The sequence below is a fragment of the Perca flavescens genome, chromosome 6 (assembly GCF_004354835.1).
Source record: "Perca flavescens isolate YP-PL-M2 chromosome 6, PFLA_1.0, whole genome shotgun sequence".
Classification (NCBI taxonomy): Eukaryota; Metazoa; Chordata; class Actinopteri; order Perciformes; family Percidae; genus Perca; species Perca flavescens.
Genome location: NC_041336.1, coordinates 15,209,471 through 15,230,895, shown reverse-complemented (window position 1 = coordinate 15,230,895; position 21,425 = coordinate 15,209,471). Strand labels below are relative to the sequence as shown.

General features: G+C 41.5%; 1 protein-coding gene across 4 annotated transcripts in view; it reads right to left on the bottom strand.

Annotated features, from left to right (window-relative positions):
• LOC114557122 (polycomb protein SCMH1) overlaps positions 1–15,786 on the bottom strand; it is a 25,499-nt gene extending 9,713 nt beyond the window's left edge. Inside the window, exons 1-9 of one of the 4 annotated variants that reach the window (XM_028580431.1) lie at positions 15,669–15,786; positions 14,912–15,042; positions 9,230–9,301; positions 8,874–8,951; positions 8,031–8,101; positions 7,641–7,875; positions 6,060–6,148; positions 5,541–5,787; positions 622–866 (exon numbers count right to left, since the gene is read on the bottom strand). In XM_028580431.1, coding sequence (XP_028436232.1) covers positions 622–866; positions 5,541–5,787; positions 6,060–6,148; positions 7,641–7,875; positions 8,031–8,101; positions 8,874–8,951; positions 9,230–9,254 — 990 coding nt within the window. In that variant the 5' untranslated portion in view covers positions 9,255–9,301; positions 14,912–15,042; positions 15,669–15,786. Of the gene's footprint in view, positions 1–621; positions 867–5,540; positions 5,788–6,059; positions 6,149–7,640; positions 7,876–8,030; positions 8,102–8,873; positions 8,952–9,229; positions 9,302–14,911; positions 15,043–15,205; positions 15,648–15,668 lie in introns of those variants that run through there. The other 3 variants (XM_028580434.1, XM_028580432.1, XM_028580433.1) reach the window with 3 other exon arrangements.
• Between the last annotated feature and the right edge of the window lie 5,639 nt (positions 15,787–21,425).

The window sequence follows — 21,425 nt, the reverse complement described above, 5'->3', positions numbered from 1 at the left end:
GGAGATTTCTGCTGACACCCCAATACACTGGAATAGAATTCTGTCTGTGACGCTCGCAGCATTAAAAAATTCAACGGCAACATGCTGTGTTTCTGCATGCCGCCACTGCTATATTATTGCCGTAGCTGCTTTAGAATTTTAGGAAATGTCATGAAGTTGTAATTACACGACTCTGAGGGTGATCCACTGGAACAGTGACAGGACGTCATCACTCGCAAAGTCACGACAACCAAAGAAACAGCGCGAGTACAACAGTTTCTCCTCAGGCAGAGTGACAAATTGGGACGAAAGCCTGTAGTTTGGAAAATAGCATTATGGGCACTGAATTTGATGAATTTACTGTTAATAAGACCCCAGATGAGACAAAATGCTAACATTAGCGAACTCTGTGGCCCGTCAGCCTCACTCCCCGCTGCAGAAGACGTATTCATGCACCGGTACGGTGGAAGAGGCAGAAATCTTGACACAGATATCACAAAACCTGGGAAAATAAAACCCAAACTATCTGCATGGCGAAACACCATTAGATGAAAAGATATGTATTTGTAATTTGTAAACTGAACGTGCAATTAAAGGCAATCGTCTGTCCCCGATGGCATCTCTAAACCACTTCATGCCTACCTTACTGCCAGGCTTGGGCCCTCGTTTCTTGGGGATCTTGATGGGCTCCAGGCCTTTGCCTGGCTGGATACTCTGTGGTCCCAACACTGAGCCCTTCTGATTCCAGGGCCCTGTCAACTTGGTTTTCCTGCGGCCTGGCTTGCGTCCTCTCTGACCTGGAGGTCTGCCCACTGTGGGCGTGGGGTGCATGGCTGGGCTCTCCACACTCCCGTCTGTCAATGCCCCAAGGCTCTTAGGCAACACTACTGCATGGGCAAGGATGTAGAGATACACACAAAAAAGGGAGTTGAGTAAAAAGCTGTGGCAAAACAGGGAAAAAGAACTAAAAAACAATTATAGCTCCAGGCTTCCCATTTAATCAGAGGGGGTACAAACGATTTAATGTTTGAACAGTCAGAGTAGTTATTTTCTCATTAATTGCATTTGAGTTTAGAAAAATATTTCTCCACCAATGTGAGTATTTAGTCTGAAATCTAGACTCCACACATCCAAGAAGCCTTCACGCTGTTGACTACAATGTCACTGTTTGACTCTAGCTGCTGCCAACCCAAAAAGTTGTCTCACACACACACACACACACACACACACACACACACACACACACACACACACACACACACACACACACACACACACACACACACACACACACACACACACTATCAGGTATTATTATTACTCACCTAGGCTTTAAAACACATTTCTCAAATGCTGAACAAGTAATGTACCACTTCATTTTCAAAATCTGTAGCATCAAACGTTTCAAAATTCCCAAATATATCAGTTATGTTTAATGCAGAACCAAATCCAGACTGTTCATATTACCTGAGCTCAAAGTTTCTGACAGCAGCACAACAGCAGAGAAGGCAAACCATTCTTAGCAAAACTTTCCTTAGTTATAAGCCTGAGGATAGCACACTACACCTCACAGTCTGGAGAGTGCTTCACAGTGAGAGAGTGAACAGTTAGAGAGAAGTAAAGAGGGTGAGAGGTTACATTAAGAAGTGCATGCTCCAGTTCGCTTCAGACGACTGCTCATTGTGAATTTTTGACCTTCCAGTGAACTCAGAGGATTTAGTTGTCTCCCCCCCCACACATATAAATAAGGTCACAAAACTTAAGACTCTTGAGAAATTCACTGCAATATAATGTCTCTTCATGGTAATCAGATTAAGGTAGGGGAAATAATAGATGTCTACAACATCTAATTAATCATTGTATCATGTTATACAAAAATACCCTGCAAATGGTAATCATGGTACTTTCTCCCACAATATTAAAGGTTGGGTTATCCACATTACAAAAAATGTATAACAAAACTTGTCAGTACAAATGAATGAATTAAACAAAATGGATTTTGTTTGCAGTACTCAAAGCATAGGGTGACAGGGTTAATCTCAGGGACTGATATCTAAAAAAAACTGAGCAAATAAAGCCTAACCATCTGCATGGCCAGATAACAGTAAAGGTTAGCAAGAGAGCATATGTAGCATTAAGGTGGTCAACAATATGTCAGTTTGTTGTATTGTGAAATCAGACAAATAGGCACTACCTGCATAAACTGTGATGCATTACAACCAGCAAAAGATGAAGCAGAGGAAAAACAAGGACTGAAAGATATCAGGCAAGAGGTGAAGGGGAAAGAAAGAACAGAAGTGATCAAAGATGATTTTCTTTTGGTCTACCTTCCGACTCCCTGCTGGCTAGAATAAGAAGAAGAAACGTGTGACTACTTTAAAAGCCTAGGAATAAACCCTAATAAAGAAGCAAGCTGCTGACAGCTGTGAGACGGTCTTAAAATGTATCTCTCACACTCCCACCCATGAACGCACACCCTTCCTTTCTTGACGTGAAGCATTTCAGAAATCCCATAAACCACTGAGGGAACACGAGCACGTTAAAAATCATTTAGGGATGGTCCTATATTAAACGCATAGAAAGAACCAAATAAGCCATGTACTTTATATAAGCCAACACAGCTGGCAAAACTTCAAGAATGTGTGCATGAAAAAAACAAACACAAAGAAGAAAGAACCACAGTATAGCCAGGATAGTTGGCTTCACATGCACCTGCAAGCCCCCAACACACACACACAAAATCAACCAAGGACACATTTACGAGAAGAGCGGCCACATTCATTAACGCAAGTCTAGGCCCGTGGGGCTGTATTTATTAAACACACTTTAACATGGGCACATCAATCAATGCAAAGCTCACTCTGCAGGCTCGTGCAACTTTTCATAGGGGAGCCACTGTGAAGCTAAGAAAATAACAAGACACCTGATTGATCCTGAACAGATTCTAAAGGGTTTAAAAGGTTTAAAGAGCTTGAGGTTACATGTTCATTGATCAATGGCACGGTTTGTAAATACAGCCAAACGCGTAACCAGCAAAGCTTTTTTTTTTCCCTCTCCCTCTCCCGCGAGTGCACCGAGTTCATTGAGTTCACAAAGCCACCACTGCCAGCTTCACATTACAAGAAGATAACTTCCCACAAGATTTCTATCTATCGCTCCGACTGCATTTCTGTAATTTCATTCATCTTTACTCACCTCTCGTGCCCAAACAAACGTGAAAAGTGTGTGGTTGTCTGCACAGCTGTCCTGAGATTCACCCTCTCCTCCTGCCCCGTCCTCCTCTCCCACTATTCCTCTGCGTTGCTCCTCCTTTCTTTTTCCTCGCTCCTTTCTCTTCTTCTCTCCTCCCACCATCTGCTGACACTGTAAACAATCTACCTCTCACAGCGTACGTCTGTCTTTTCCCTTCCTTTCTATCCGCTCTCTTAACTTGTTTCTCTCCGAGGTGTCTAATCAGACGCTGTTAGCCAGGGTGCCAACGAGAGGCCTGTGGAGGGGCACCCAGGCCCGTTTCAACCACGTCATGGCCCGACTCTGCCAACTGGGGGAGTGCCAGGCCTTCATAAAACACTAGCAGGCTACAAAGGCATGTCCTGCCTCCCCATATCCCTGCTTCCTTCTCCACTCCTTTAGATACTGTAGATTCTACAGTTCAGAGTACAGCTGACCCTGGGGCTGATAACCCTTGTATCTACTTCATCTTTTTAGGTTTTCCTGTATAACAAATTGCTTCCTCTGGCTCTTTATGTTGAGAAAGTAAACATGGCTACAACTTCTGAAATGCTCCAGCTTAAAGAGAAACTGACTGGTGACAAGAAATGTCCTCGTTTGCAGAATGGAAAAACAAAAACAGTGTATCGTGTAGTTCTGTTCACCATCAGATTGTGTCACAAACGCAGGCAAAACCACAGACATGCCTGTTTTAACATTTTACAAACTAAAAGAAGTCACTTTTGCAAACACAGTTCAAAAGTTACGTGGAGAAAGATTCAACACTATCAGGATTTCAAAACAGCAAACTCGTGTTGATGACTTGATCAACTGTGTTGCTAATGATGCCTTCAGGCGGATGATGTACTTACATCACACTGCAAACAGTGTTGCACCAACCAAACCCACAAATACCATGAAAAGTAATGGGAAAACTCCAGAAGAATATGTTGATGATATCTGCTGATTATTGCAGTGAGCAGTTCTTAAAGGTCCCATGACATGCTGCTTTTTGGATGCTTTTATATAGACCTTAGTGGTCCCCTAATACTGTATCTGAAGTCTCTTTCCCGAAATTCAGCCTTGGTGCAGAATTACAGCCACTAGAGCCAGTCCCACAATGAGCTTTCCTTAGGATGTGCCATTTCTGTGTCTGTAGCTTTAAATGCTATTGAAGAGGAGAGGAGAGGGGGGGGCAACGTGGAGGGTGGGGGTGTGGCCTTGACCAACTGCCACTTTGCTTGTTTGAAAGCCATGATGTCTCTCTCTCATGGGTGGGCCAAATTCTCTGGGTGGGCAAAGCAGAGAAAGGGGAGGTAACCTTTCCAGGTAAGATTCCAGATCGGTCCATCTGAGCTTTCATTTTCTCAAAGGCAGAGCAGGATACCCAGGGCTTGGTTTACATCTATCGCCATTTCTAGCCACTGGGGGACCATAGGCAGACTGGGGGAACACATATTAATGTTAAAAAAACGCTATGGGACCTTTAAAGTTAAAAGTAAAGCAGACAAAAAAGTAAAGAAAAGAAACTACCACTCAAGGTTGTCTTAAAATAAGCACCACAAAAGTGCTTGTTATGCACTGGATTTTCTGTACAAATGGGTCTCAGATTTTATCAGCATGAATGGTAAAATACAGTGGGTGGACATAAAACAAAAGCAACATCTTTACAGTGTAATGCAATCCAACACATACAGTAGGTATGTGAGCCTACAGTAGATAAATAATACCCTTATGAAGGTTATAAAGTTACATTTTTGTTGGGACTTAGTCGTGGATGTGTTAATCACATTCTAATTATTACAATTTGGGTACAATATAATAAATATGACTATGTCTGGCAAAGTGGCATAATGTAATGTGTGCCCACCCCAGTTGTTAAAGGACCTGCACACTGACACAGGTCATTTCAGTTACCCACATTGATTGGATCTCTGCTCAAAGTTGGTCAGAGCTATGGAGGGAATTTTTTGTGGTCGCCGATCTCGACATACCAACAAGAAGGATACAAGTGTAAGTTGTAACTGGAGAGAGAGAGGGACATGTCAAGAAGCCCATTTTAGCACACTTCCACTATCCTGAAAAGACGTCCAATCAGGCGAATAAGTGAAAATGCCTGCGTAGGTGTACCAATAGTGTAAGTGGCTTTAAAGGGTCAGTTCATCCAAACTACTCACCTACTCTAGTGTTCTCTAGCAATGTAGATATATTTGGTTTTACGTGTTGAGATTTTAAAACTAAAACTAAATCTCTCTCTGGTGTTTCTGCCTTCTTAACAATATAGTGGAGGTGAAAAATGACATGCGACACCCTTTTCATGAAACCCCCCCCCCTACTGTTAGGGTCCAGACCTTTGGTGCCAGGCGGCTGAAGGTTGTCTCCAGTGAGGGCGCACCAGCCTACAGGGAAGATGTCTCGCGAGTCATAGCGGCAGTAGTAGTCAAAGGCTCCCCGCCAGCCATCAAAGGTGACCAGCACCTCAACACCACGCAGTGCACCCACTGTCGCCGGGCAGATAAAGTGGGGATTTTTACGGTCCACCGCCTCCAGCTTCATGCCTATCTGGAAAGAGTTCTGCTCCGGGGCGGGAGGCTCCTGCTGGGAAACATGGAGAGAAAGAAAGGAAGTCAGCAATGAAGTTGGCATGTGTGAGTATCTGTATATTCATTTGTACCGTGAAAGCACAGTTAAATCAACCAAATGCTGGTGGATTTTTGTTATAGGTGTAAAGTTTTCTTTTACCGGACATTATCAGTTATCTTGTGTGGATCTTGGTCAGTATGGTAAATAAACATGCTTGTTTTCTCAATGATATACGACAGCAACTGGTTTTCCTGAGCGTGTTAAGCTTGTGAGCCTTGTACAGGTACCTTGTGAAATATGCGAGAGGGTGCCATCTCAGCTCCATTTAGTGTTTTCAGAAGGAACATGGGCCAAGAGGACGCATTGAGACGGAAACCTAAAGAAGAGGAGAATTGTTGTTATAACTACGCTTCAGACCCAAGGGTTATGTAATGACCAAGGTGATGTTGAAGTGGACAAAATAATGGAAAAAGACATCTGAAGACGCCACCTTGGCTCTGAGAAATTCTGATGAGTTTTCACCATATTTTGACATTTCATAGACCTAACCATTAATAAAGACTAGCAGATGAATGAATAATGAAAAGAATAGTTAGTTGCAGCCCTAAAACAGTCAACAACACTTTGTGATAACAGTCAATAGTCAGACTTTTATCCAATGGGTATTCAATACGGACATTTCCTGGGTAGGAGGCTTTCTAAGCTGTGTCAAGAAGCTATTCATAGGCACTGACATTGAGGGCCGGATGTACGTAAATTTGCGAATGTAGCGTTATCAGCACCATGGCCAACCCGCAGAAAGCGCACGCTGTGATACTTCAGCTCACTTCGTATTTACCAAAACTGCAGTTCATCGGGTAATCAGCGCCTTTCTCCGCCCACTATACCATAAATTGCGCGCAGCTTTCTATCATGGATCAGCCACCAAGTCAGTCAAAACAGCAAAAACAAAGATGTAGCGATAACGAAGTTGATCTGCTTGTTCATGAGGTAACAGCTTGATGCGTGTTATTTTGGCACTAGTGGTGGGGAAATGTATGTACTGTATATGACTAGTGCGCTGTTACAAAGCGTTAAGTACTGGTGCTATGATACAGCTGAGTGCAGACTGCGATATTCCCACTGCTGATGCTATGACTGTTTGAAATTATCCTGATGCCAATATTTGTAATGTAGCGAGGAGTTTAACAACTGCTGGAATGGAATGTGAACGCTGAGTCGGAGATTCAATATCATCTTTGATTTCTTCCAGTAACTGTAATATTGCATGGCTGCTTAATCTGTAATGCTAAATGATTTCGTGTTCACTCAACTGAAAAAGTGAGATACTTGTGGCAAAAATCCTTTTGGCTCGTCTCCTTGGCCTATGTCTCCGTCTTGCTCGGATTACTGCTGCCATTTCACCAGGAGGCATATACGAGGAAACCCGCTTGCGGCTGGTTTACACCTGCTTTTAAGAGGCGGAGAATTTTCACCGCAAAATAGAGGCGCGCTTTCACGGACAGTTTTTGTACATACCGCGGAATACATAATTAGGCGCACTTTATGCTTCTCCTCCCATCACTTTATGGGAAACTCACACTTTCCCCTTCACCCTCCCATGAATGCATATGCATGACACGGAAAAGCGCAATTTGCCATTTTCAGTCCCGGCGACAGGCAGTGTGCGCTTTTACCTCAGTGTGGCATGTTTGTACATACCTCGCCATGCTTTTACATGCACATTGCAAAACAAATATGCCTGAAGTGTGCGCAAAAGCGTTAGTACATCTGGCCCTCAGTGCTGTAAGCCACTGACACCTAGGGGACCAAAATGAAAAGTGAGAAAAGCTACTGTGTCAGTAGAAAACCTTTGTGAGCGTCCTTACCAAGTGGTGGCTGCAGCATGCCTCCGTTCTTTTCACAGTTGCCAATTGGCTGGATCTCTGAGGAGTCCACGAGGCGCCAGAAGTCGTTCTTGTTATCAGACCCGTCCAAGCGCAGCCGCAGCCGCGAGCCTGTCAGGCCCACCACTGTGGCGATGCAGGTGGACGTTGTGTTTCGCGGGTCCTGGGCCTCCAGCTTCATCCCTGCTTTGAACTCGTTAAGTGGAGGCGTGAGGCTCTAGATGGTGATGACAGACAAGTGTTAGTTGGAGAGTGGCAGCATAATATCAGCATAGCAGAAATTATTTTGTGTAATTAAATCATCAAAAAAAGAGATGCTTACAAATAGGTTTGATAAAGACAGTTGAAAGTGGACCTTTCAATCTTGCTCACCTGTCTGAAGCAAGCAGAGGGTGCAGCAGTGGCACCTGTCTCTTTCAGGTATTTCTCCCAACTAAAATGTCCTGTAGAAGAACACAAGGAGCAACAAGAAATTAAAAAATAAATCGCTAGTTTATACCACTATCTATGTCTTTATAAACTATCTTTTTAATAAACTGTCTGTAGAATTACAAAGTTCCCAATGCTTCGGTTTACATGTAGGGACCCTCATTATGCTGCCGTGGAAGTGTGGTGCTATTTTGAGCCTTGTTAGTGGTATAAAATAGCGATTTATTTTTACTCCACCAGTGCCCGGAAGCCTAGTGTTAAGCTAATCAGTGGTTCGCACTAGCTTGTTTTAAGCTAGAAACACATTCGAATACCATCAAAACATATCCCGGAATAGCTGGAATTGTCCTTTAAAGAAACAGGTGCTCCTACAGAGCATGTCATACAGAGGGAGAATACAGGTGAAGAAGCCGTGGGCAGTATGAGAAAAATTGTGTTTTTTAACATTAAAGCATGTAAACATGTTCTAGTACAAATACAAAATACAAGTATTATCCTGAAAATGCTATATGATAGTTGCCCTTTAAGCTGTGTTTTTACAGTTGTGGAAAGTTTTTATAAATGTTCAGAATTTATTCATTTTGAGTTGAATTTTACATGTTTTGTGGGCCCCAAAACAAAACAACAAAGACACACACAAGGCTTAAAATCTATTATCAACATTTATAACAACCTTTGTCTTGATGATTAATGAAATAATACTGAGGCAAATCCTTGGGCACTGTTTCATTTTGGAATTGCCCAAAACTGATCTCATATAATCACTGGCTACTGTGGGTCATTTACCTTGGTACTGTGAGGGCACCCGGGAGGGCCGTCCACTCCGGGCATGCTTGATCCTTCTGGCATCTTTCCACTCTATAGCTAGAGGAGCCAAGAACGACAGAATAAGCTCTCAAGCACGGGTGATTTTCACATCAGTCAGTACCTTGCAATGCCTGCTACACTGAGTGCTCCAAACATTGTCAGGGATTACAAGACTATTACAAGATAATATATAAATCTGCTTGCACAGTAAAAAACAAAACAATTGGTTTGAATGAACTCAAACTTTAATGCGCCATACTTGTAGCTTTAACTGAAAGCTACAATGAATACTTGTTTGTTACAAATCATACTGAGAACACGGCATAATGTCTTACCTTTCTGTGGCACGGGTTTCCTCATGCTCCAACAATACTGACCAAGCTCACAACACAACAGTGGCCTCCACTCTAAAGACAAGAAAAAAAGCCACACAAGTAGCGGTTACAGCTGTGTGAACCATAAAAACACAGCTGTGTCAAATAAAGATAATAATTTGGTGACTCGTTTTTCGTTACTGTGACAATTTAATTTATCAAATTATTGCTTAAATATAATCTAATAATATAAGATACCTCGAGTTTGGAGAAATGACAAACATCTAAAATATTTGCATTCGATGCAATAGTGCAGCCCTAAAAACAAGATACGAGCATCACAGAATTTAAATGAATGTATTTAAAGGACAATACTCCCTTAAAACCTTGATGACCCACTTGTATTTCAGTCATTACAAGCATTTTATGACTGACAAGAATTTTGGGGAAATGTGTTTAATATTATGCACAAGACATCTAGAATATTTTCATTTGATGGAATAGTGCAGCTATAGAATACAGAGTCTAATATTTCATTCAGTATAACATAATATAGTATAAAAGAGCTGGAACAAGCTGAAAAAGAATGATGCTGTCAGACAGTATGGATTTCTCCAACCTTAAATCTACTTAAGGGCCATGCTGTTTAGGGTTGTTCTGAAAGCTCCCTAAAACTGGCATCAGAGACCCAGCAGGCTTTAATGTTGTTTATGGTTAAGTTATTTTGAGAGAATGGAAATCTAGCTCCCCTCCTTGTTGCTCAATTATATGGTTTCTTTTTATATCTAGAGGGAATTAGGTACTCAGCATCGGACTATAAATTTGTTATGATTTGGGGTCCCTTTGTAGATTATATAAGACAGTGAATCAACTCGCCTGTAAATAAGTAGCGTTTGCTGATTTATGTGCCCCTCGATAGTTATTTTTTTGGTGGGGTTGAATGGGTTGCTTATCCATAGTCAGCTAATGTATTTAGGACACCTAAAAAAACAATAATCAGTTTAAGTGTACGTAAGCTGTATTTAGAATATTTTTACAACTTTACCTTGGTAATTTTAATATCCATGTCTGTTGTCCATCAAAGCCAGTTTCTACAACTTGTGGACTCATTCAATCTGACTCGGTCTGTAACTGGTCCCACACACAATCATGGTCATACACTGGATCTTGTTTTATCATTAGGTTTTCCTGTTTTAAATATTGAGCTGGATGTTGCTAGTCTATCTGACCATAAACCTGTGATTTTTAATGCATCACTTTCTAGAGCTTGGCAATATATCGATATTATATCGATATCGTTGTATAAGACTAGACATCATCTTAGATTTTGGATATCGTAATATGGCATAAGTGTTGTCTTTTCCTGGTTTTAAATGCTGCATTACAGTAAAGTTATGTCGTTTTCTGAACTTACCAGTAGGGTTGGGCATCGTTAGGATATTAACAATTCTGATTCCAATTCCGATTCTTACTTTCGATTCCGGTTCTTATTGATTCTCAATTCCAATTCTTGTGGAGTTGAAACGGGTCACAAGCTTATTTCACAAATAAGAGGAAAGTTTTATTTTGATTCAAAGGTGGGTTTCAGTTTGACGGGGCTTTTTCAATGTAAAGTAAAGCCACACTAGAGCGCCGCATACTGTGCTCCATGGCTGCAACACAACAAGCGCCTGGCCGCTACAGCTGTACCTGCCTCTAAAAACAGGTGATACCAACTCTTTAAAGTCCCTTTTTCACTGCCTGAAAGACATTAAGTGCTGGATGGCTTACAAGTTTCTCCAACTTAATGAGCTTAAGACGGAAGTCATGTTGTTTGGTCCCCCAAATTCAGTTGACGAACTTTCGAAACATTTGGGGACTTTAGCCTCAAGTGTGCGCCCTTTTGCCAGAAATTTGTTTCATCTTTGACCCAGCATTAAAATGTAGCTTTTTTCATCTCAGGACTATTGCTAAACTAAAATCCTTCCTCTGTCGTAAGGACTTGGAGACTGTTATTCATGCTCTTATTTCGTCTCGTATTAACTACTGCAATTCCTTGTATTCTGGGATTTTCCAATCATCTTTATCAAGCCTGCACCTTGTCCAGAATGCGGCTGCTAGATTGTTAACTGGTACCAGAAGGAGGGATCATATCTCCCCGATATTGGCTTCTTTCGGTCAAATATAGAATCAATTTTAAGGTAATGTTACCTGTTCTTAAGGCATTACAGGGATTGGCCCGTTTATATATTGCTTATCTCCTTACCCTACATCACTCCTCCAGGAACCTAAGATCGTCTAATCAGTTCCTTTTAGCTATTCCACAGGATGAAAACAAAGGGTGATCGTGCCTTCTCTGTTGTGGCCCCGAGACTCTGGAACAAACTTCCCATTCATATATTAGGTCCTCCTCTACTGCCGAGATCTTTAAGTCTCGTCTTAAAACACATTTTTATTCTTTGGTGTATGATTTAGTTTAGGAACATTTGTATAGAAGTGTGTTGTTGTATGATGTTCATTGTGTCTATATTTTTATTTCTTTGTTTTTATAACATAATATAACTTTGTACAGCAATTTGTTCAGCCTAGATTTGTTTCAAATGTACTTAACTTGACTTACCTTGCCATCAGACAGCCCTTTCCAAAGGGGAACTGAAGCCAGACTCCTTTGACAAAAACAGTACATTTACCTAGCAGAACAGGAGAGTTTCTGTTTTACTGCTGCCTCCATCAGTTAGTGAGTTAGTGTTATTGTGTGACTTTTTTTCCTAATTAACCCTTTAATCTACTAAAGTCACACAATAATACAAACCTGTCAAGGCAGCCGTAGACCAGCAAGTCCTGTGTTCTGCAAGGTAAAATTGCTGTTTTTGTCAAAGTAGTCTGGTGGCTTTGAAGAAAGCATATAACAGCTTCGGTTCCCCATCAGAAAAGGGCCCCTGATAAGTACCTCATACAACCTCACTTCAAAAAACAAGGGGGGGGCATACACTTTATGGTAAGGGGGTTAACAACACGGTAATAAAGAGTGGAAGAGTTAACTCAAATAACTGATCACATTTGGACCCAAGGTTAGGCTACCACATGTTAACTGTACTGTGTTTCAAAGGGAAACCAGCAAGTTGCCCTCGTTAGCTTTGCAGCACACAGGACTTCTCTCCAGGCAGGGGGTCGTCATGGGAGGCAACCAAAGGCAAGTTCAACAAAGAGGCCCAAGCTCATGCCAACAATGTACTACATATGGATTTAATTAGCTTTTTTTCCCACACTTAAAGATCAAAATACATTAAAGCCCCTTGCAGTGCTAACTGCATATGCAGGCAGCAAATTATATAAACAGAGTGCATACAATCTAAGAAACACCCCTCCGTATAAAGCAAAACAATTAAACAGCTCAGCACAAACTACAGCCTCCAAAACCACCATATAGAATTAACACCTCTCTAAAAATTCTGTCAATATCACTCAGCTCCAATTGCTATTATTGTTATTCTACACATCAATTAAACATTACCATGCAATAATATCATAAGAAATTAAAACATATTGCCTTTGTTTAAGGAAAACTTTGCTTTACAGTGCTGGATGTTCACAAAATGTATTGTCAATCAGTGAACAGGGGTTTAAAGAAGGGCAGCATGTTTTCAGGTTCAATGACTTCTCCTGTAACCCAAACCCTGGGAAAACCAACATTACCAACCAGACACAACATCCAGGTCAACAGGTCAGACTGTAGTGATGGGACAACCGACTCTTTTACGAGAGTCCGTTCAACCGGACGGTCGTTGGTTGGCCTACCGAGTTAATAGATTCGGTCACCGGTTCGCGTGCCCTCGGCGGCTTGGTAATGTAGCATATGAATTTCCATGAACACAATTCTAAAATGCACAAGATATAAAGGCTTCTGCTATCGGTTGATAACTCAAACTTGCCGAGAACCTAGACACCCATTTGATTACATGACTCATGCATTAGGCACGGTTACGGTCTCTTTCAGTAGTCTGGTGCAGTCTGGTCTACTGGTGACAGCCTACCTACCACGTAACAAACATTTAACTTAACATAACTACTAAGATAACATGACGTGCATTTGTATGTGATATCCATCGATAATGTAATCTATTAATTTGTATGTACACAATCATCTAAGATGCACGAGAAATAAAGGCTTCTGCTATCGGTTGATAACTCAAACTTGCCGAGAACCTAGACACCCGTTTGAATATAGACTCATGCAGTAGCCTCGGTTACGGTCCTTACGGTCTCGTTCAGTAGCCTGGTGCGCGGTCTCCTTGTGACAGCCTAGCCTAGCTACCACGTAGCAACATTCACTTCTCTAACATTTAACTTAAAGGAACACGCCGACTTATTGGGAATTTAGCTTATTCACCGTAACCCCCAGAGTTAGACAAGTCGATACATACCCTTCTCATCTCTGTGCGTGCTGTAACGCAGCCTGACGGTTCCAGCATTAGCTTAGCCCAGCACAGATCCTGGAGGTAACTGGTTCCAACTAGCCTACTGCTCCAAATTGTGACAAAAGTGTCTATAAATCACAACATATAAAAAGGAACATGTTGGCGTTATTTTGTCACTTATTCGGAGCAGTAGGATTGCTGGAACCATTCACCTGCATGTTCTGTGCTGGCCTGATGCCGCTGGAGCCGTCAGACAGCCTTACAGCACGCACGGAGATGAGAAGGGTATGTATGGACTTGTCTAACTCTGGGGGTTACGGTGAATAAGCTAAATTCCCAATAAGTCGGCGTGTTCCTTTAACATAACTACCAAGATAACATGACGTGTATTTGTATGTGATGTACTGTACTTCCCCATCGATAATGTGTGAATTGCCGTGAACACAATCCTCTAAGATGCACCAGAAACAAGGCTTGGTTAATAACTCAAACTTGCCGAGAACCAAGACACTTTACTACACGCTTGATTACATTAGAGTCGAGCGGCCGGCCGGTTGCACGGTTACATTAGAGTCGAGCGGCCGGCCAGTTGCACGGTTACATTCGGTCTCGTTCGGGTCTTGGCATTAGTAGCTGATTAGTACCCTGATTGATTCTAGCACCACCACACCAGTCCAGCGGAGGCGCTAATGAGCTAGATTACAACACACACAGTAGCAGAAGAATACCAGCTACACAACGGCCAACCATTGACATATATATAATGCCAACAGCACGAATGAAGTAAAAGAAAAAAACAGGAGTGAGTCGGTTCATTGACGTATGGCACTCGATTCTCCCGGCTCAGTGACACGAGTCGGGTTAATTAACCGGCTCTTCGGTCAGTTCGTCAACGCTATCAGACTGGTTTGAACAAGTGCTTCAGCTGGTTGTTTCTCCAGTCCCACGTGAGATGTATTAAACATAATATAAATCCAAATAATCCAAACTTCCGATTAGATGTAGAGTTTATGATACGATAGGAGTGCATTGACAGACAATATGCAAAAGCTTTTTCTTTTCTTTTTAACATGCACAAACTATAACGTGAGGAATCGAATACGAGTTAGTAATGTTGCACAGCGTCACTTGCTTAACCATCTGCCAAATATTTGAATTTGCCGAGAAAAAACACACAGCTTTATTGTGAGAGCAGTAGTAAATTAACGTCAACTGTTACCTCGCATAGAAAAAACGCGTAAAAGAGCAATGACACAGGACCCACATGGTAACTTAAATTGGATGCTGTTGTTATAAACATACCCACCTTATAACTTCATAACAGTTTAGCGGCGTTTCTCCTCCCCGGATGATTTCCTTTTCAATGGAAGTGCGCCTTTTTCTTCCGCCAAGGGGGGTGGCGTCCAAATTAAAGCGGCCCGGTCCCTATTCTTCCGTCTGGGAAAGTGACAGTTGGACTGGCATTAGAGAGCTCAGCAGGTACAGCCTCCTCCTGTTGCTAACCCAGCAAGTGTTTACAACTCAACGCCCAGCTAGTACCACTTCTCTGACATCTACACGGGACACCGTTTCCATTCATAGCCAAAATATCGTGTCTCACATTGCCGAAATGTGTTGAGCTCCTTTCAAAACACAAAGCCAACACATGGGACCACCTCCCCTCCGCCGCGGTCTCCTGTGCTATATTTGCATGCGCGCTAGATGCTCATTTACGTGACAGTATCGCCAATTATGTTATTCAGGAGTTAACGCTGCACTGACGGTAGCCTCTAGGGTATGAATAAAATAAAAACAACACTGAATCAAAACCAAACACGCATGCAGCCGTGCAGACACCACTTCCAGCATGCTATGCTACGCACGGCTAAACAGAGACATGCCCACTGCCCGGGATGCTAGCTTAGCATGCTAGGTGGCTTGCTAGTCGTTGACCTGATTATAAATATTAGCATTAGCAAAACGGGAGCACACCAGCACTCAGAGGCCAGTCTGTGGTAATCTGGGCTCAACATTGAAGCCGAGCCTAATAGGCGACGTTGCTCGGCGTATCCAGAGATGTTTACCTTGCTTTTTAACGTGTGTGTTTGTTTCTGATGTGGATTTAGCGCTTGTCCGCCATTTTTTTCCTACACGATGAGGAGGGGGTGTTTTGCCAACATTTGTTGTTGGGCAGTCAGTCAAGCTGGCTGGAGGATGGATAAAGGGCATAACAACGACCCCTGGCGGCCAAAAGTTTCAAGCATGGAAGGAATTTTTTTTATGAAATGTAAAAAGAAATGTGTGTGTATATATATATATATATATATATATATATATATATATATATATATATATATATATATTTTTTTTTATATTTTTTTTTTTTTTATCCAGTTTAAGCCCCAGGGTAAACAACAAACATAATTTAATAATAATAATAAAAAATCTCGTATCTGGTAGGCATACCTAGCTAAAATTAATGCAGGCTAATATAAAAAACATGCCTGCAATAAATTCTACCTTCACGAAGGTTATGTTGTCTTTCAAAGGTTTGTTATTTTGGATGCTGCAATTTGACTATATATATATTCATTTATGTATTTTATACATGTATACACACACTCAGTTGCCAAAATACAGCATCCAAAAATAAAGTTATCAACACCTAAAAAACATTATGACCTGCATTAAGGTGGGATTTATTGCAGGCCTGTTGTAATAGACTGCATTCATTTTAGCTAAGTGTGCCTAATAAACTGGCAACTGAGTGTGTATGTATTATACGTACAGCATACAGCCTGCTAATCAATTCAATATTATCTAGTTTAATGCCGATTGCAAAAAATGTGCTTTATATTATATATCCCATTCAAACAATTTCCAGTCCTCCAACAAGCACTGCTGACATTGCTAAATTGCTTGTAAGAATGCTGCAGAAATTGAGTTTCTGTTTGAGTGTAGCTCTTGAATTTAAAATAAGGTCTCATTAATAATAAGCAGTCATTTTATCGCACAGTGTTGTAAACCGTGATCATTAATTTATTGCAAGAATATTAAAAGAAAAAAAAATAAGAGTGGAAGTTTAGTAAACACTATTATTGCAGCATTACTGCTGTACAGACTACAGAGTACTGCTCTAGTTTAATTTAAACTGTGCTCTAGTTTTGGGTGTTTGACTAAGAATGTGGGGTATTTGCCTTTAGGCATAACATGAATAAAATGTGATTATCAGTGAACACAAAGCTTAATTTATTAACCACTATTTGTTCGAGTTGGGATTATTATAACATTCTGAACAGAATCATGGCCACGTCAAAATGTACTACAAATGGAGAAATTTAATAACTCAAACATAACAAAATCTACACTCCCAGAGTGAAATCAGAGCAAAATATCACTGAAATACAGTATGCCAGCAGTAGTGTAATAAACCTGGCACAGTACAATATCTCTAAAGATATTCCAGATAAATTGTGTAGGTGTGAAAATTAGAAATAGGGGCCATTTGGTAATGTCATGCGAATTACGTCTGGGTAGCAACGGAAACTGTGTGATTTGGAAAAACACCCAGCAGTTCAATTGTGTGTAATGGTCACCTGGCAGCACTGCTAATGCCCATTTCAGCCTACGCTGGGCAGGCCATGGCCCAGTGGCCCCCTGCATCCCAGGCAATTATGTTTGGTTTCACACGGTGAAAAAGGGTTAATTGGCAGTGCCCACGCGCCTGATTGGACCTGTTTCACGCCTGTCAGCCTTCATCGCATCAAAGGAAGCCCCAGTCCACCAGGCACCATTATTACAACACACAAACACACACACATACACAAACCTCATGCACATGCACTGTACACAAACTCTGTACTTAAATCAGATGTTCTCATGATTGTACATACAAGGTGAAATAAACACACACATGCACATAACCGGCACACACAGTATGAACACACACACGCACATGAAATAAAATACAACATACACAGGAACACACTCCTACAGAAATATTAGGTAGTCATCATCCTCATGCAGAGACATAAGGTTTTTCACAGTCATTATGCAAATCCCTTTCTGGATGATCCTTACTAATATCACTAGGGGTCAGTGTTGTTTTATATAAAACAGGGCCACATAATTCTGCCACTTTCCTCTCCCTACATTCATTTCATGATAATTATGTGCTTTTCTCTGAGCACAGCACAGTAACACTTTTAATTTTCACTGCTCACTATCCTCTTTAAACTCTGACTTTTATTCTAATGATGATTATGGATTTTATTTCTTTTCAAGGAATATCTTTTTCAATTTTATGTAAAATCCTTTGGTTTACTTTCCTTTTAGTAATACAGCTCTGTATTAGATGTATTCAAGGACTAATTGTACTCTAGTTTCTATGTCTCCGTATTATAGGCAAACCGAGTGCTAGCCTATGCAGTGAAGCCAGGCCTATGTATATGGTGTGCCTGTCTATTTGTCAGGATCTCCATGTGGTTCCAGTTTTTTCATTACTAAGGCTTTAACCACTGAGCTACCAGCAGTCTATGAAAGTTCATCAGCCATTATACAAGCTAGTTTGACTAGCAAATAAAAACAGTGACAATGTGCCCCAACCAACGGTCAACTTTGGTATAAACACTTTCCCAAGGTTCAACACATTGTATACACAAAACACATTAGTACATACAATTCTGAGTCTTGCTAAATGTTTTCATTAAAGAAAAACTCATGATTGAAGTGAGTGAAAGTCTTTTGGTACATAATAACTTTATTTATTTACAGTATCAAATCTTCACTGATCCAATAAAATCACTATAAACAAAGAACAGCACTTATAAGGAAATGATTAGTTTCGATTTTGTTTCAGAGTTACATATAACACAAATACACAAAGAGAGCCTGTAAATATACAATTTCAAGACAGACCTTTTGTGTCAATGCAAATTAGTGTTTTCTCTTCTCGCTTGGCAGCGGTATCAGTTTTTGGTCTGTTTGAAATGTCTTACATGCTCTTTTCATTTTATCGCACTAATTGAATCTGGCTCTCTTAGCTCGCGATGTGTTTTTGGATTTCAGAACATGTTGCTGTAGGTGTCCACTAGCCAATGGCATTGCTCCACCGCCATGGTCTGTTTCTACACACACACACACACACACACAGTACAGCAAGGATCTTTTCCCACTGTGCCTCCTTGTCACTTTCAGCACTCTGGCACGCTCCAACAAAGTCGCCCCTCTCACACATACACAAATATCCCGACACACACAGGCATAAATAGACACGCACACACACATATGTGCACATGTACACACAGTGAGAGTCAGATTGCGTGTTCCTTCCCGCGTGTTCCACAGACGAGGACAGACACACACACACACACACACACACACACACACACACACACACACACACACACACTTCCCATCTCTGCTGGCATCCTGGGAGGGACGTGCAAGAGAGAGAGCAAGAGCATATGTTGGATAGACGTTTGTTAAGGGGGGATATTTCTCTTTGGATGTTGTCTTACAAGCTCTGACGGCGTGGCGCAGAAAGAAGGAATTTTTTCGTCCAATTTATTAATCCTTTTAGGCAATGTTCTCTGTTCAGAAATGCAAATTGAATCAATCTGAGGCTGACTTTAAGACTTTTCAAGTGGGATTTAATTAGAAGCCAGGGTCTGCAGTTTTTAATGAGAGAGGGGGTGGAGAGGCGGAGAAAGAGAGAGAGAGAGAGAAAGAGAGAGGCATGGGGAGGGAGAGTGGGTTTGCGGTTTTGATCTGGGGGTCCTGCTGGAGAAAGGATACACAAACACCCACAACATACACGCACACAAACGTACAAGCATGCACGCACGCACACAAGTGCACCCTGTAGAGCCGGGTATGAGGCGGATGCCCGCTGTTTGGTTTTTTTCTTCACATCCCTCATCTCCGTCTTGTGAGAGTTCAACCAGAGATCTTGTTACTTCAGTATACATCTCAAACCCTTACACCAAAGTAGCATATCTCGGCATAGATGGAGTAAAGCTTCAAGCTGCTCTTCAGTGTTGGAGCTGCTCAATAGTAAAAGACTGAAGTCAATACTGGACATCTCTCAAGTGTCAGGGCATGTAAAGCCATAAATGTGAAGCTGGTTTTTTACCAGAAGAAAACACATACCTACCTCCTCTGGATCAGCAACATTTTTATAAACAAGTCGATGGATAGATGAGATTGGTACATCTCAAACACAGGGCACACACATACGGACATTTGGAAGATTGTGCTTAACATTGTATAGGTGTGTGAGCTATACCTGCTGCTTGTCAGTATTCATTCATATCAGTTTAAAGTGAAGAAATTACATTGTTGCTTGCTTTTGTGACCCTTTAAAATGAACCAATGTGTATTTAAGAACCCACATCACAGAGAAATTCAACCAAAGAGTGATTTTAGCTTCTTAAATTGTTTTATTTGACTAAATTTTAGAGACCCAAAGAGCTCTTTCTATGATTTCACAAGAACAAATACCCATGTCTAAAACGTGTCATTATGTCATATACCAGAAATGTGTTTTTTTTGTTTTTGCTGTCCAGTTAATCATTTTTAACCCCTCGGATTTATCTGAAGGCCATGAATATGCTTTGAGTTATTTTCACTTATTCTCGTTATTTGAACAATCTCCTCGTCACTCCCTTGTAAATGATTCCAGCAGACAGCCCTTCCCTAAAGAGAAAAACTGCTCCCAGGATTTATCAGAGATTTTACTGCCATTTGGCTATCACATGCTACGTCTTATACATTTTGGGGAAATATGGTGCTGTTAAAAAGGGTGAAGTCGGCCTGTGGTGTCGGGATGTGGTTTTAGAGCTCACGCTCTCCTCTCTACAGTAACTCTCTGCCATCTTTCCCTCTCCCCTCACTGTTTCCTGTCACCCTCTCAAATTGGAGCCAAGACTGGAGAGCGCTGGCATGTTTTTAGGAGCTGTGTGACATCTTCACAGCCACTATGCTTGATTTTTCTGTTTCTGTACTGCCATTTACTGTATGTGTCGGCATCCACCAGGAGAAGGAATGGGAGGGGAAGGGTTTGACTCGTTAGTGCTTCTAACTTGACCATTTCCACTTTGAGAGTTTTCTTTGTGCTGCTGACTTTCATTAAAGCAGTGGTTTGTCTATTTACTGGAAAAGCAGCAACAGATAAATGTCAGGAAGATTATTTGAAGCATGCAAAGCTTAATATAGGTAGGAAAAAACATGAAATGATATGGATGAAAACAACAATTTCAGATGCCAGCGGAGTTGATGTACAGTATTGAAGGAGCAGTGGAAGGAGGGGAAAAGATGTAAAGAGGTGACTTTTAGGCTGCCACGGAGAGACATGAATTTACCCATTAAAGTGAGAAGTCTAGTGTGTGCCTCGCAAAATGCTTGACGTCTAGTTGATACTGTCAATGTTTAAATAATACTAATTAATCTCCATTATTGAAACATGTAATTAATCTCTCTCTCACCCTCTCTGGCTGTCTCTCTGTCTCATTCTCCTTCACATTTAATGGAACATGAAAGGGAAACCCAAAGAGCAAATGCTGTGTTATGGTCCTCGTGGGGAGCTCATTGAGGGACTCACATCAGAGTAGAAGAGAGGCAAAGAGACAGACGGGTGGACATGTTTTGACAAACAGACAGTTGGTCCAGAACTCCTCCCTATCTTACCACTCTGTGCCTCCTCTCCCTCTCCCTCTCTCTCTCTCTCTCTCTATGTCTTTGAACTCAGGCCTTCATTAACAATCTGCTGATTAACAGGCTTGGGAACACGGGAGGTAGACGGATCAGAGGGGGAGAGATAGAGGGAGGAGAGAGAGACAGAG